The 18315-nt window shown below is 36.2% G+C and overlaps 1 protein-coding gene across 2 annotated transcripts in view; it reads right to left on the reverse strand.

The window, feature by feature from the left end:
* Positions 1-18315, reverse strand: part of LOC106101091 (lachesin-like) — a 33744-nt gene that overhangs the window by 8837 nt on the left and 6592 nt on the right. For both annotated transcript variants that reach the window (XM_013280214.1, XM_013280205.1), the window contains exons 2-5: positions 15278-15455; positions 13546-13652; positions 3637-3844; positions 1977-2138 (exon numbers count right to left, since the gene is read on the reverse strand). In XM_013280214.1, the coding sequence (XP_013135668.1) occupies positions 1977-2138; positions 3637-3844; positions 13546-13652; positions 15278-15350 (550 nt within the window). In that variant the 5' untranslated portion in view covers positions 15351-15455. The remainder of the gene's footprint in view (positions 1-1976; positions 2139-3636; positions 3845-13545; positions 13653-15277; positions 15456-18315) is intronic.

Raw genomic sequence — 18315 nt, forward strand, 5'->3', positions numbered from 1 at the left:
AAGCTTCATTAACTTTGAACGGATTAAGCTATAGCTATCCATTACTCGATTTTAAATTACCATAAATTAACTCTTGGGTTCCCCAGAAAGGGGAACTGTTATAAAATATAAAACATTAAATTGTGTTTACTCTAACCAACCGTAACAATGCAATATTGTGTAAAGGGCTTTGTCAAAAATTAGAGAAAAGATGTTAATTCCCGGGGCTGGAGGCGACCCTCATAACTCTCAAATTTATTAGTATTCTCGCCGCATGTCGTACAATTTAAGTTAAAAGTCGTAAAAAGTATAAATTCGTGGCACGTCCAGCGCGGGTCGCCGCCAGCGCCATCAAGTGGCCAAATGAGTTTGCCTGTGTTTACAATTACGGAACGTTCCGGGACCGCAAGAGCACAATGAATATAATGAGGGAACTCCGCCCCTCGAATATATTTAGCAATTACCGCGACTAACGACCGCCCGCTGTACTTGTAGTTAGCGATGCATTCCGCGCGTTAATTGTAACAAAAAAACAAGCATTCGACTGCGGCTCGAGTGGACAAGTTTTGTAAAAAGAGCGGTGCCAAAAGTAACCGAGTGTACCTGATGTCAAGTGACGATGAAACATTTTAACAAACAGTGTTGCGGTAACATTTGCATTTGGTTTATATATGAAACCAGTTAAAGCTATAGATCATAATAAAGAAAAAGCGCCTAGAGTTTTGTCACTATAATATATATCGTAACTGTAATTAAATTCACTAGATTTTATAGAAAAGTGTTACTTTCGCTAAGTTGGGTGTGCGCCGCAGCCGCTGGCGGCGCGGTTTGCGGATGTTCCGACTCACTGACTGCACAATAATATATCATTTACGTACTAAATAAAGTACATATCAAATACGATATTTCCATTGAATTAAGTTTACTGTAATTATTTCAATTTGTTGTTTTTTTTATATTAATTTAACAATAACACGTTTAAAACGTAGCAGAGGAGATCTAATCCAATGGAAAACAAAGACAACCTTATAAATAATCATATAAGTCCAAACAAACATATAAAATTACTCTGTTTAAAGGCCGAAATCTCTCACCCTTACCGCTGTAGGGCGGGCTGCGTGCCCCGCATTAAGGGCGCAAATAAAAAGCGTTTCGGCATTCTATTAATTCAAACAAAGGGCTCAACACGCGTCGGATTGAAAGCGAGAACAGTTTTCGACTCGGCGCGTAATTAAAACATTGACGATGGACGTCCTTTGCAAATAATAACCGCGGCCGGCTGTGACATGTCCGCGACGCCCGGCCCCAGGACCCGGCCCCTGCAGCACCGGGTCACACACAATTAGCGTCGAGAGCTTATCTCAACCACGCGTTTGTTCCGACCGCTCAACGGAATCACTCTTCAAATTATACTCAATTTTTGGGACGTTTCGAGTGGCTGCTCCGATGGATTAATTTACTCGCCGTCACTCAGCACTCAGCATTCTCCTGCTATAATTATCTTTACGCTCGCTTAACCGGCTTGTTCTAAAGCGTTGCACAGCGCCCGGTCTAGCGGCAGTGCAGAGCGTCGCGCTTTATTGCAGTCCATATCAACATGAGCTCGGAACTAACGCAAAGTTTTTACATTAGCGCTCCGCCGCCGCCGCGGGGGCAATTGAGCGTTTAAATGAGCTCATTTTAAAACTACTTTACTCTAGAAAAGAAGACTTCAATTCGTACCACTTAGCGATGATAATAATACTTAATTCTTATTTTAATATTATTAATGTTTATTCATTTAGCTTTAGCTCCCGAGTCTGTCTGCGTGTAATTAAAAAGAAACAAAAGCCTATATGTACTTCCATACTATCCACTACATCTATGTAAAATTTCATCGAGATCCGTTCTGCAGTTTATGCTACAAACAATAACAAACATCCATCCAAACTTTCACATTTATATTTTTAGTACGATTCCCATTTTGGGAAGTCCCCTGGAGAAGTCATATCTGTTACCTTTCTTTCTCCTGTCGACAGAGATGGGCTGTCCGTCCTCTCGACGCCACATGATCTTGGGCGTGGGGAAGCCGTCCGCCTTGCACACCAGGCTGATGTTCTGGTTCTCGCGCACCGCTACCGCAGACTGCGTGCTCTCCTCGTCCAGAATGTTCGGTGGCACTGGAGGAAATCACTAATTAGTACATAACCATACGTTATGTATAATTCTACTTTCGAATTAGTGTAGAACATCACCGTTTCTGTGTGTGATACGTGTGTGTCAATGGTATGACATTTCGTGACACAAATCTATGGAATTAAAAGTCCTTATTCAACGGAAAAGTAGCTCCATAACTCTTTCGTAGTTATCGTGAACGCGAGGTGTTTGATTGAAAATAAAAATGAAAAAATCAAAGCTAAAACGGTAAATTTAAAGTGAGCGCTTGCCGCTCGACTCCGTAATCAATCAAATGGATATAAAAACATCTGCAACGTGAGAAGGTTCAAAGGCGAAACGCAAAAAAAGCTTCATTTTATTTCCACTTAAAAGTTTGCGTCGAACTGCGGTCGTATAAAGTACTAAGTGCGAGCCCGAATCGCCGCCGAGGGAGCCGACACGCGGCCGCAGTATCCGCGACAAGTCAGCTGCGACTCGTATGAATCTAAACGAAAGCATTAGAGGTAACTTCGCCGTACTTCATTCAAAAAAAACGTCAATCTTTTATATTGCAATTCTTTTGAACACTACTTTTTTTTCGTAATTATCTAAGAAAGTGTTTTAAATAAGTTTCAGTCTACGTAATTTTAATAATTAAAGAGGTATTTAAGCATTGTTAATCGAAATAATTGTTACTTTTATAAATTAAACTTGGGAAAGATATTATTAAAAATTCCTCCAACATGACACAAGCTATTAAGAGAGAGCAAATGAAAGTAAATTATTGAGATCGGTGGAATATCAAAGGCGAGTAATTAAAAGTTTTTAACCCTGTTGTGCCGCGCACCGCGCACCGCGCACCGCGCATTCTATTCTACGGAGTTATTAAGATTCCATTATCGAATATTTTTCTTAAATTCTTAGAGTAAGTTTTATCTCTTTTGCTTCAAAATATTCTTAATTTCTAAGAAAAATCGTTAATTTCTCTAATAAGTTATCTTTATTTTTTAGTAAAAAACTGAAATTAAGGATTTCTACCTGATATTTTACCTATTTTATTTATTTTTTCTACCTTATTTTCGATAACATGATTTGATTCAATGTTTAAAAGATGATTGTATTTCGTTTTATTCCAACAAATTAATACAAAGAGATAATTTTCTCATAAATTGATGGTCACCCTACACTGAAATGTTGGACCGCAATAAATGCATTTATTCATGAGTCTTAAAGCGCTCTGCACGATACAGTCTATTGTACAATATCTTTGTGTGTATCTTAGTTATCGATACCCCTAGCTTAAACTGGACAAAACAAACACGTATCGTAATTATTCTATTTATTAAACAAAACAATATCCATCTCAATTGAAATAATAATAACTAACTTCGAACTATAGATTCCACTATATACGCTCAGTTTTAACTAAACATTCGAACTAATAGAACTTAGCGTATGTAAAAACAACAAAACTATTACAAAATATCATAAAAAAATTAAAAATCCTTATAAGTGACTTACCAACAACTTGTAGATATCCGACTTGACTAATCATGGGGTTGGTGTTGACCTGACACATGTAATAACCGCGGTCCTCCTGCTGCACTTGACTGACGTGCAGTAACCACGTCATCGCGTTGTCGTGGGACACGCTGAACCTCGCCAGTCGCGTTATCACGTGCCGGTGGATCGTCAGGATCATCTGACGGTCGATATGGATCCACGCCACCTAATACAGAAAAATTTATACTAATATTATAGAGAAATTTGACTTTTCTAAATAGTGTCTGAAACAATTGGAATGATTTCAAACATTCTTAAGAATGGTACATTATCATTTAGTAATATAGATCTTATAAAACGAGACATCAACGGAAAAGGTACAGATATGGTAGAAAATATGAGTCGTATATCCTGTGCCAGCCAGGTTAAAGATGGGGCGTATAGATATTAAGATAAATTACTATACCATAGTCCTCACTTGAATGGTTAAGAGAAAATAAATTTCCGTTTGACGCGACCTTGGCACAACTAGAACTTTCTCTACCACACTCACAATATTTATTAGTAAAGGTTATTTTTAATAACCAGTTAATTATTAATTTACCTATTATTAATAAGGCCAATTAGTCCACGAATTCATAAAAAATAAATTAACAATTAAATTTTAATTATCGTTGTAATAAAGTGATTGGTACATGCCCGTCAACTGAATAGCTCTTTATGTAAGCATTTACAATAATATCTTCGTTCATTAATAAATCAGCAAATTGTAATAAAACATTCATCGTCGTGGAAGCTGCCGACGTTACTTTAGCAACGCAAACATTTACCAACTCGTAACACTAATATTGCTTCCAATTTAGGTTATTCAGGGGAATGAGCTAACCTTCAATATAAATTTGGTTCTAACTCTATCGGAAATTGAATTCCAACCACATACTCCGCTATCCCATTATGTGCCGGTTTACTTTCTCTTATTGATTTTGCTGGAATTGAATTTTCTATTCTTTAAACGTTATTTACAATTTCCTCTGAACGTGTTCAGTTTATTGCATTTTGTGTTGTATTTATTAAATAAAGCGAGTGTGAACTCGGCACAACAAACATATTTCCACTAGTATTGTTATGAGAAAATATGCTCCTTATGGTTTTTTTAATTCAACGATCTAGACATAGGAATGGTTCAAGTTAGTTAACTACACAAGAATCCTGTAAGAAACAACCAAAAGAAAATCTCGACGAACAAGCAAGTACCATCTTTCATCAAGAAATGACTAAAGTGTGTTAATAAGTTACAAAACTTCGCTAGCAGCAGTTTCTTCTAATTATATTATGCGGCTCCTGTTATAATAGAGTTTAAGTTGACTGATATTAATTCTAGTTCAAATGTTGTGCAAACGATACGAGCGTAACTCGTAATCTCGAAACCGAAAGACAAACAAATGTACATTAAGCTCCAAAACTAGCTGAAACTCAACCGAACCACGCATCGTTGTTTACTTTGACAAAGTCACAGCCGCGTTAAATTTACCCGGGGAGACCGCAGACGTGCGACCGTATCGCAGTGCCGCACTGCGCACTAGTCAATACGATGCATATTTTATGAGAGTTCTCAACTTGACTCCGTACCATCTACTTTTGTTACGATATCCATGAATCTGTGGGATTATCGAGCGCTTGTGTCGCTTGTGTCGCTTGCGGATTGCCGGCAGTGCACGCCACTGGCAGTAACCTGCACACGTAAACATTTGCGGCATCTAGTATTTTGGTTAGTCCACCTGGCCTATTGAATGTCTTTAGTATTTAGTCTTTTCCACTGTTGCGGATTTTTTGACCGAAGAAACAATTTGAATTTTTTACATTTCGAGAAACGATTACGATTGTCACTTTTAATATGTTTTTTCGTTGTTATCACTTGCCCACTATTATTTCTTAATTTTTGTTAAACAAATAAACTTCGCTTTATTGTATATTTTTCGTAAATAAAACTTTTAATTGCAAATGTTATTTAAATCAAATGTGTTAATTCAAATAGCAAAATGACTTTCACATTTATATCAACAATCACACTTCTGTGATGCTATTGGCTTGTAGTTTTGTCTTATTCTCGCATAACGATTTTTTCCTATTTAATTCCATAATTTCCAAGTAATTTGTACAAAGATAATATCCCGGAGTGGTTTTAAATTATGTCACATAATTAACAGCGGAACATTTGAGTCTGGAGGTACAGAGGTACAGTGTAAAGGTGCTCGGAACTTTATTAAGGTCCGGAACTTCGGGAGATGAATCATGACGAAGTGAATTTCCTAAAGCCATTAATAGCACTGTCTTCCACGATCACCGATCTATTACAATAAATTTATTTTACTAATAGAATTTTATTCATATACTTTTCAATAATTTATAGTAATGTTATAAAGAGGAAAAATTTTATTTTTGTATGTATTGAAATAACTCTAAAACTACTGGGCCGATTTTTAAAATTCTATCAACGTTAGAAAGGTAATTTATCTGTGAGTAATATAGGCTAAGTTTTTTTTATTTTTAATTTCATATGGGCGAAGTCGCGAGCAACAGCTATTGATAAAATAATTATAAAATGGAAAGTACACATTTATACAAGATATTAACGTTTTACCTCCGCAAATATTATGCTTACTTATGTTTTCTAAATAACTGGAATATTTAATACTAAATTGTTATTTGTATCTGATTGGTAGTTCCTAAAAGTAGTTCGTCTGAACAAACAAAAACTCTGAATTTGTATAAACATTTTAACAGTGGTAGAGCCCGCTTTAACACCTTCGCACGATTTGGCTGCCTCGCTCGGTGTAATACCACGACTATACAGAAAACAGGCGTGAAGTGGAAGCAATTCCGCGTTTCGTCTGATGAGTGTGGTGCCGGAGGCCTAATTTTTGTCTCTTTCCCTTTCCACCCTTTTCCTAAGAGCAAAGGATGGTGAGGAAAAGTGGATTTGACGGTGGAGGAGACGCATAGGAAGGGAAAATATCCTCTTTATGTGCGTCTCCTCCTCCGCCGATTAAGGGTAGGCAACGCATCTGCAATTGCAGATATTTTTGGGCAGCTGTCGTTTTCCATATCAGTGGATTTAGGTGGTCGCTTGCTCGTTAGCCACCTTATATTATAAAAAAAACAAACGAAATTAGTCTGAAAAAGTTTTCACCATAATCAACATTGAATATAAATATTACTGACATAAATAAAAGCAAATGCATTATCAAAATAAAACTCATAAAAAGTTATTTTATGCTAAAAGAATAAAGATGTCGTACAATATGCAGTTAATGTACCACAGAGCGTGAATGTGATGTTCTCATTTGGAAATGCACGAATTCAGCGTTGGCTCTTTAACCAAACATCGTCGGGCCGAGCACTGCACTGCACATTGCACGCTGAATCCTGCACACTGCACGCTGTCCCTGCCCCCGGCGTTTGCAGTAATTGCTTTACGCTCCGCAACTTAAGCGTGCATGGAAAATATTACATCGCAAACCTAGGCGTACAAATGTTTTAATGTAACAAGGTTCCAAATTGGAGCGGGTTTATTCATACACTTTAGGCACAACTAAATAGTAATCATAGCAATGCGGACGGAATTTCTGGCTCGATCATATTTGGATACACAATAGTAGTTAGTAAATTTTTGTTCAGAATAGAATTTATGTACGAACGCATATCTTACGGTAATAATCTCTCAGTTTCCTGCAAACTGCACCGACATTATAATTTATGTCAATGTCTTCAATGGCACGACTTTTAAATAATATGTAGACGAGGCATAGTGAAAATTTTTTTATCACTGGTTCTTTCTTTGAAAGGCACCATATCAGTTGTCAAGTTTAGTGCTACCTCGTGTCCTTGCATGGCATATGTAATAAAATATTTTACAACACTATACTAAGCTCAATATTTTGTTATAAAATAAAAACCTATTGGCCATAAATCTAAGTACATCTAATTATATTAACCTCCGGTTTTGAGGATTGAATACGTGAAAAATGATTTATTTGAGGTGTCCACTATGCCTCCTCTATATATTTGAATCTCTTTGGAATGACAATCTCAATGCTATGAAGCGCTAGACGGGGGTTAACCTTGTTAGACTTTGTTGGCTTTTTAATAAAGCCGACTTCACTTGTTACTCCTTGACATTTTATCTTCTCCTAATGCGTCACTGTCTGTCGTAAATTGCAGCCATTACTATAGCCCGGGCCGCAACGCTCGACAGCGCGCGAACATGTTTTAAACTGGTTGAAACCGTAGCTTTTAGTCCCTTGTTAACAATATCCAAATCTGTAATTCTAATGTATTTTTGTCATTAAAAAAACATTTCTTTATTCTAGTTAGTTATATTATTTATGTTGGACAAAATGTCACTCAATAAGAAGGCACGTTTTATAAATAACAATTCCAAGTGGAAAAAGAAACCGCTTACAAAGTTTCCTATCGAAATCCCATACTTAATCAGTTCGCAAATGTTACGTGAACAAACAGAGTGGGAACGGCAAAGTCTCCGCAAACTCGGCTCGCGCGGAGTCACAAAGCCACGGTAAGCCTCTTCGCCCCCCTTTTTATTCCCCACCACATACTTAACGGCAATTCAAAGTGAGCCGCGCGTTATCTCGCGTATTGGCAACTTTGCTACGCGCTGTTTAGTGATGCGGGGTCTTGTAACTTCGTTCTTGCCACTTACAATTTTATCATATTCCACCTTTCGCAAACATAACGCATAATGTATTACTTTTAGAAATCGAGTTAAAGTATTACTGTTTTACCTTCCAATAGATATTGGTATTTAACTTGTTGACAAAATCATTATAACAGGAAATAAAAATTTAATTCTAGGCAATCAGTTGTCTACAAGTTAGTGATAATTGCATTGAAATCATGTATGCTGGAGAAGTTGTATTCGTTTCTAAAGCAAGCTTGCAAACATTTACAAAGCAGTAAAATAAAAAAAAACACCTACAGGCTCTCTGGTGACCCCTTACCGCAAACCCTTATATACATACATTTGCATCCTTTCGCAAACAATGGAAAATAAATTAAACAATAACATTCGGAATGCCTGCGCAGTCCCCAAATTGTAAATCTCAATCGATTTGCTGGAAGTTAAGGTATATTTGATTAGGGACCCGCCGACATCCCCTAGCCCTAAAGCATTCCCTTCGGCTGCTCATATCGCCATTTTTATTTGCCTCTTTTTATTAAATCGATTTCCAATGATGCCCTTTTAGGGCAGAGAATCTTTCTAATATCGTTTTAAGAGTGTTACAGCCTTTTTATTTCCGTGAAATAAAATTCTTTTACTTATTCAATATTCTCTTCCTGATATCTAATAAAAAATTAATAACGTTTGCTGAATGAACAGTAAAAGTAACGATAGCACACAAATGTGGTAGACAGAGGCTATGGATGTTTATTTTTATTGTTTTACGTTTATTCTGCAATTCATTTGTTGTTAATATCGTGTATACTCATTAATTCTACATGATGTAATTTGTCTCAAGTTAGCAAGATACGTAGTTACAACGCTTATTTCATTTGCCTAAGGCTACGTAATAATGTTTGCCCGCTACATCAAGGTGGGTTAATTAGGCGTCGCGTTGGATCCTAGGCAGCCTCGGAGCGAAGACGACACAACTTCGCTAACGTGGAAAGAAAACTTAAATATTATCGTGCTATTTATGTATGTAAATATGTCGATTTGATTAAGAATATCTTAACTTAAATTTACCGTAGTTTATAACAAGATGACAACAAAAACTTTGTACACAAAAAACATAAAATGTGAAGTAATCCAGGGAGCATCACAGATGTAGAGAATTAACAACCCTTCTAATTACTTTAAAATTCAGGGGCACTCTGTTACTGCTTAAGTATTTACGACGTGGCTGTATCCAGATAATAGGTCTCGTAAAATAAAATAAATAATTAGGGCACCGGCAAATTCATGAATAACTTATTTGTTACAGTGCAAGATACAGAGTCAGAGCCCCCTCCCCCTGTGCTCTCCCCCCACAGCCTGGTGTCCCCCGCGCGGTTAATTACTGAAGGGGATAATTTTGACACTCTGTTATTCATGGTTCATTGAAACCGAATTAAACCACAACTTTTACTACTTTATCTTTATATTGTTATGACGTAAACATAAAGTTACTAACTTTCGCCGGCGTATCCGTTCTTGTGAAATTAAAAAATAAAGTGTCTGACACATAAGCCTATGTGTTTTTTCAGATTGTCATCTAAATCTATACCAAATATCATTGAAATTCGTTTTGCCATTTAGACTACAGACTCTAACACAGATCCATCCATCTAAACTTTCGCATTTATAATATAAGTATGATGTTTTAATTGGTTTAGAAAGCAAACTTTTATCAATAACTGATTTATCTCTCCAGTAATAATCACTGAAATATGATATAACTTATTTGGTGAACCACAACTGATATGGTAACTGTAAACATAGTTTTTAGGACACTTGCAAATGTTTGTTTATGATTCAGGTCAATCTTTCATAGGACATGTAAATTGTTACGGTTTAAAAAAACCACAGTCTAATGTATGACTTAAAGGATATGTAAAGCATTTGAATAATGCGATTACTCGGTCAGTTGTCCAACCGTTCAGCTGTCCCCTAACTGCCGCGCACGATCGCCTCGCAATTTCGACCACTGTTTAATCTATGGCCGCAGTACATCGTCACTAACGTATCACGCAGTGAACCGATTACACCACGACCTTCCTATTCCAAGAGTGCATTTGTTTCTTAACACTTTTAAATAGTTCAACATTAAATTGTCGGCTCAAATTACTATTTCATATTCTTTTAAAAGTTTTTTTCTGAATTTACATTGTAGCCAAGTACGTAATACCGTTTCTCTTGTGGTAAAAATAATTTCATTAATCAATCCCAAGCAGAGGTCTGTGTTTTAGTTCTTTTAAAACAATAGACGAAAGCGATTAGTTATTAAAATAACTATTCTGTTCAGGTCCAATTCAATTAATTGAACAAAACCGTAACTTTGTTTAATATAATTAACAAGAGAATTTATGTACCCTCGGGTAATATAGTTACAAAAATTATATGAGAACAATGTAACGTAGTTCAATATGTTGTAACATAAAGGGAAGGGAGAGAAGTTAGCCGAGATTATAATGGCGGGGTAATCTCTGAATCTCTAATTATTATCTAGGCGACAACACACGCGCCACCGCAGCCCGCCACTGCCCGCCGCTGCCCGCCGCTGCCCGCCGCGCCGCCCGCCGCCGCTCACCGCTTGCTGCTTTCATGAATAAGTTAATTGGGTCTCTGTATAAACAAAAGTAGTCACGCAATGAATTGCTTTGATATATCGCATGTTATTAACAGTTACAGAACGAATTTGTAAATAAAAAAGCTAAAGCTCCAAACTAAATGACCACAGCCGATATGACATACCTTTTATTTGCATTTCATAATTTTATTACTTTATTATAATCAGCACTTTAATGAAAGGCAAAGACAAGTTTTATAGGTACAGATAAATTCGATTTTACAACCATATTTCCATATACAAAACAAACATGTAGGTATACAAGTAATAAATAATGTCCAATTAAAATAAACGTTCGAGAAAGTTTTCCTAAATGTTGCTCAAAATAGAAGTCAATTTACCTTACTGGCGTAGCGGTAACATAGAGGCGTAATTGACTTGTCTTTAAGCAAATACTCCCACGTCCCGTCGATAGACGCGACGAGGATGTGGCGCTGACGAGCTGCGGCAGATTTCCCGCGGGACTCCCCGCTCGCTGCCGACCTTCACTGCGTCGACAATTGCCACGCGTGGGTGTGGGTATGCGGTTTTATACACTTGTCTTATAAAAGAACGAAGTTTTTCCAGTAAAACAAGTTTAGTTTTGTAAAGACGGAAATACACATCAACGAGGTTTTATAGGCGGGACTTGTTGGTGACGTTCCTAACGTCCTCGACCTTCCTCATACAAGTAGATGTCACAAAATCAAATATCGTGCTAGCTACTTCTTAAGTCGAATGACAATGAGAAAATCTTATTAAAATCCAAGAACTAGACAGACGTTGGAAACACAAACTAATGTTGAATTGTTCGAGAACTAAGTTTGAGAAGCACTTGTAACGAGTAACAGCGGACCGTTTCGAAAGCAATTATACTTTTCGATTGTTCCACTCACGAGTTGGTTGTGAATACATATAATATCGCTTCATCTCGAGTCAATTCAAAGGAAGACTGTATTAGCGTAATAATGGTTTTCATTGCTTCGAACAACTCGCGCTTCCAGTAAGAGAATTAGAAAGGAGCGTTCGGAGATAACAAAATTATATTACGTCTGATATTTGGAGAGAAGTTACTTGAACTGTTTTCACAAGTCTAATTTGAAACGGCGCTGTGAGCTGTGAGAACATTGTACTCGTACGTATAGTAATAGTATTGAAAATGTAAGACGTTTATTAATTCTATTGAGAATCGCAAAGCCATTTCTGAATTACCGTGTTGTTAAAACAAACATTTAAGGAACTTAAATCTTAAGATTGTAGAGCGTCAAGCTCCTAAAGGTACTACGCAAAGAATGCGAATAGAAAATTGCTCGAAACTCTATAACGCTAATTATTTAGAATATGGTAAAATTAAAAAGTAATAATAAGTAAAACATTAAAAGATCAGTCATATGATACCCAAATGTTTTCCATTCAAGTAAATGATGTGGAAAACCTAGATAAGCTAGGGTAAAGAATAGCCCGCAGTAGAGATAAAAACGGTAAAATATCGGGCGATGAAGACATCGTCAATAAATTGTTCTTCGCTCTAACGTATGTACGTATTAAATTCACCCCGAAAAAAAGAGATCGTCGTAAATATAGGGAAATCTTCGTGTAACTCGCGAGCGGCCACGGGGGCTTCGTATGAACATCCATATTTCCACTTTACTTGTTCTCTGGTTTTTCGCAACGAATATTTTCGTTGGTGAATATCGCTGCCGGAATGGTTTTCGTTTTTTATTCGCAAGGATTCGTATAATGCCGGCCCGGGGAGATGTCGACACATAAAATGCAAAATTTAAACGCAATCGACGTCGATATTTCCTTTAAAGTAGTTTTCGTTGCGAAGTTGTTGCAAAAGCTTCTGCTATTTCCTTTTTTAACAGATATAAAAGTGTATTACTTTTGATTACCGCATTTTTAGTTTACTGAATGTACGAGTAAATAACATTCTATGGTTTCAAAAATACTTCATTTCTAAGCAATATGTCTTAAGGAATAGTTATGATATAATATAATTGGCTGATACAGAATCTGTTCACTGTACATAGTTATATAATTTAGTGAGGTTAATTTAACTATGATAAATTTTAGTTATATTAAAGTCCCGATGAACAAATAATAAAAAAGATAATAATGAAACTCTATTCACAAGATAATTACAGTTCTCTTTATCTTTAGGTATCAAACAAAAGAACAATCATAATATTTCTACTTGTAATTTTAATTAAAGAGATGTATAATTAAGATGTATAATTTTAGTTGAAATTTCTTAATAATTTCTAATTGGCACCGAAGAAAGATCACTAAAAACATGCTGCGGGCTTACTTAATGTTTTTTTTTTCTCGAGAAAAAAAAACAAGTATCATGATTCTTAAAACAACCAAAAACGTAAAAAAAGTATTCCATTAATTATTTGTGTAAATTGAAAAGCAGTATAATGATGAAATATTTAGTCTTAACATTAAAATAAGTACCATTCCTTGATTTCAAAGAAGCTCTTACTAAATAACAATTACTATCTTAAATACAGCAGTCTCAGCTCTTTATCATGATGTGAGGATGTTGACACCCGTCTAGTAGCTCGGTTGATTCTTTATATTAAATGATACAACTTACCTTGTACGTGCCGAGATGTTCGACGACGCAGGGCAGGCTGGCGTCGCGGCCCAGAGCCACCGTCACGTTGGGGATGGGCTCTGCGAAGCGCGGCTCCTCCGTCAGCACTGATAAACAAGTATAGCATGTAACACACCCATACGATAATTTAGAACAACTATCCTACTGCTGATTATGGTATAGTGGTATCCTACCACTTTTATCTAGAGTGTTGCCAAAACTGTACAGTAAAACTTCATTTTCACTATAATTAAAACATGAGTTTCAAGCAAAAATGTCAAAGTATTTCTGAATCAACTGTTAAATCGAAAGTTATACAGTGTTTGTAATGACGGGAAACATCCTTTACTAAACAACTTGACAAAGTTAAGCTGAAGTCGGTAAGTAATGGACCGCTTTGTAAGCGATATTGCCGCTAATGAGGCTCGAGCCGACCTCAAGTTGTCCTGTTTATATAGTTTTATTGGGAATGTTGTGATGTATACGTAAATATATTCTACTGGTATTCAAATCAAACTATTATTACTTTACGTAGCTAAAAAATAATATATCACTCTAGTCGGACTATAAGCTCAGAGTATTTGCTTAGGGTGAAAGGGTTTTAAGAGCTAATAATATTCTTGAAACATTGTATATTACCAAGCACGGAGCTATCATAATAATTACTGGAATATATTAACAAACTCATCCGCGTACGGAGTGAGGGCGCCACCGCCGCGGGCCCCGACATCATACCCCTCATAATTATAACGTTGTTCATATTTTTTTTTCTAAAGTTGAAAAGTTTCATTCAGGTGAAATGAAAGAAGATTTTGGTGAATTTATTTTCAAAGAACACGATCTCTATTGTGCTCGGCCGCTCCACAGTGAATTGATTACTTTCAAAGTTATCTCACGGACTGAACATTTTTCTTATTTACAATTTTTAGAGACTAATGAGCTATGAGATGATTAAAGAATTGAAAATAATTATGAGAAAGAATGAGGAATTAAAAAAAAGGATAAATCAAATGCTAGATAAATGAGTAGACTGAACAAACTTCCTTTATTACATAAGAACCCACTTATAAGAGATTATTGGTTTTAAAAAGACACTTTATGATTTGAAACACATGCTATTCGGTAAAAAAAATCATTGTGAAACTACGCCCAACAAAATAATAGTTTACGATAAGCATTCAGAGAAATTAAAGAGAAGTATTTGAGGGACAATATCATAAGTTTTAGCTGAACTTGTCTATACTTAAAGAGATTGACGCCGCAAATAACTTGGGTGGCGATTGTTCACAGACATGCGGCTACAGATGTGAGAAGCGAGATTTAATTATACCAAGTTCGAAACCCTTTAAAATATTGTCTTCATTAAGATTCTGCGCCCTTTGAGGCTGCTTTTATTTGAAAAGTTTTGTTGTAATTTCGGAAAGTTAGTTAGCCTATTAACAGTTTCATTTATGATGTTCATCGTTTCGTGGCTTGATGAGAAGCCGATGTTCTGACGGGATAACAATAACGGAATGCGAATTGAACATTGTATTAAGATGGAAACTTTACTTGTAACTATTAAAATAAGACTTAATACCAAATTCTTAGAACTGATTAAAGTCTTAAATAACTTAGATAAATAAAATAATGTTAATTCTGGTTAAGAAATTGACAAAGAAAAGGGAGTAAAGGTAACACTTAAGTAATTTTAGAAAATAATCTTGATATTTTTTAGATTCAATAAGCTTACCTTGACAAATGATTGTGATGATCTGTATTATGCTTATAGCAAAGCTCTTGAATGAGCCCCGTCGAAAGCTCATGGTCACATCAGCTCTGTACCTCCACTGACATTCTCTTACCCGGCTCTGTTCTCAGCTACACGCTGTATCAAATGTTCCGACACTTTCATTGTTAACGTTTAGTATCTGGAACAACAAAATTCAATTATAACTAAAAGCATATCAATTGTGATTATAATAAACACGAGTTTAGAGTTTTATATGAAGCAAACAAAATAATAAAAATGTGTTGTTTGAAATTAATAAACAGATCGTCTGCAAAGTTTGACGTTGAGATATTGACGATGCTGAGCAATAGTTCAGCGGGCACACAGCTCTAAATAATCTAAATTTATCTGTTGTAATTTAATCGATACAATTGTGTCATCATCCACTTGCCCTTATCCCTTATGGAGGGTCGGCACAGTATGTGCTGCTCTTCCATACATCTCTATCAGCCATCATATCTGAATCCACTCCTTTCTTAAGCATTTCTTCTTTCATGAAATCCATCCATACTTTCTTCGGTCTTCCTCTTCCTTTGTAGCCATCCACATTCAATCTCAACACTTTCTGGTTTATGTCCCCATCATTTCGTCGCAATCGATACAATTGTGTATATCCAGATATTTCGTTTAACTGCCATGTAATTCTGTATCTACACTTAGTGCCTTTTCTTATTGAACAATTACTCGAAGTGCGGTGGTTAGTCACGCAAATAAGCAATACGTTGTATAAGAGTGTAATTATTTGCGAGTACGGAGGCTATGACAAACAAAGAAGCTGGCAGGGTAGTAATGGCGACATTTACACGCTCGGTTTTCTTGTATGTCGGCACGTTAGTAACGCGCCGTCTATTTGGCTGATGACTCCCCGACGTGCTCCATTTTACCTGGCGCTACCACACGGGGAGCGGGGAAGAGAGATTTCTATTGTACAAAGCCATGTTAAGGCTAGGTGATGCAAGTGTATTCACGATATTGTTATTTTCGTATGCTCTGAATACTATGGTTTATTAATTTTGTTATGACGTTTGTGTAGTAAGTTACCAATTGTTATGTCATCAATTCTACACTTCAACAGCACAATTTTTCTTTTAACGTTTTGATTGTATTTGACTTAGTGACTACTATTTTTATTACCATTTTCATCTACAGTGGTAGTGCACTTGAAAGCAAGTGAAATTGATAAGAACTTAACTATTTACTGTGAAATTGTCCCAATGATAATAATATAAAATAATTCAAATAACCGTGTTATGTTGTTATGAACACAGTTATTTGAATATGGAATAAAATTTAATAGTAATTTACAATTATATCAATCACTGATGTAATTCATAACTTGAATTAGAATGTAATTTAAGTCTTAAAAGGCACCAATAGCTACAAAGTTTAATATTAATCTTTTTCAAAAGAGTTTCAAATTGTAATATTGTTTCGCAAAACTTTTAAACTTGACTTGAATTTTGAGTGGCGCAAAAGTCTCGTTAAGTATCCTCAAACGATTGATCTGAGACCGCAGTTCCGCTCTCGAACCTTGACGGAACAAAGATGTAGAATGATCGTCGCAAGTCTCGAGAGATGCAGTTTAAATACATATTAATTTGTACTGAAAATTATGGTTATAATATAACCAAGCTTATTATTCAAATTGACATATTAAACACAATTGTATAAACGTTAGATACAGATATTAAAAGTTAAGCAATCGCAAGTTCTTGCGGCTGCAGTTCTTGTAAGTCAATAATAGATCCACAATTTAATTTCTTGGACCGTTAGACTGAAATGCTTGCAGTAGATAATTACATCTAATGGAATTGTATTCTTGAACTCCATTCGTTAATGAAAATTGGAATGATAGTATCAAAGTCAAACAGATACTCCGGCTTCATTGCAAATATGATAAAGTAATACACCTCCGGGATGATCAGGGAAAGGGGGCGGTTATTAGTAATTCCAGCGAGCAAAGTAAAAGTAAATATTCCATTGATGGCTCGGTAACGTCGCGTCGTACAAAGGCGGAATTATCCATAAACATTGTCGATTCATCCGGCAGCCGGTAGGGGGCGCGGCGGTCAAACATCGACTGTTCCACATCAAATCTAATATAAAACCCAGTGAGCAAACACCGATATCGTCGGCGATAAAAATGTTTGCACAAATATTTTGTCAAATTTTCCGGACCGATATTTATGACTCGCAGACTAAATCGTTTCTTATCTAGATGATAATAAAATTGTAAATTGAAAAGCAATAGTCGGAGAGCGCCCCGGGCCGGCGAGCGGACGATGCGCGGTTATAATTCATCTGTATGCGTCTCAGTTTGCCCCGGGGCCAGTTCCCTGGACTTTGTGAGCTTAAGTAGCTTGAAAACGGTCTCATTTTGTTAAAAAGGCCCCGGTTAAAACGCTGTTCCTGCCATTGCCAACGCTTCCAACAACTTTATTAGAGTTCTACTTGATGTAATCGCATGTAAAATTCATATTTATGCCGGAAAGTTTGCGCACAATATCCGTTTGTAATATCTGGGATATTTGAAAAAACTCTCAAGGGTCACATTTATTTTTAACACTGTCCTTGATTTATACGATTATTTCCTACTTTAAAGCACAAAATAATTTGTAGATAAATTCCCACAAAAACCTCACTTCACCCTTCAGATTTGGGGCGTCGCTATTGAAAATTTGCAAATCGGTTATCGCTTGGACCCCTGAATACTTAAAGCCTTTTCAATTTTTCTCAAAGAAGATATGAATATTTCGAAAGGTTATAATGCGATTAGAATGAAAATCTCAAACCTCAGCCGGGGTAATAAGGAGCGTGACTTGGAACAATTTTGCCTCATCTTGTTATATTAAAGGCGCGGAAGCGGCCGCGCGCTCATCAAGGGCTTTGTGCATTAAAGAGGACACTAATAGCGGTGAAATTATATGTTTGTATAGTTTTAATTTATATTAATTATTATAAGGGCTACATCATCAATTAACAATATGTTATTATTAAGT

This window comes from Papilio polytes, unplaced genomic scaffold (genome assembly GCF_000836215.1).
Source record: "Papilio polytes unplaced genomic scaffold, Ppol_1.0 DF824303.1, whole genome shotgun sequence".
NCBI lineage: Eukaryota > Metazoa > Arthropoda > Insecta > Lepidoptera > Papilionidae > Papilio > Papilio polytes.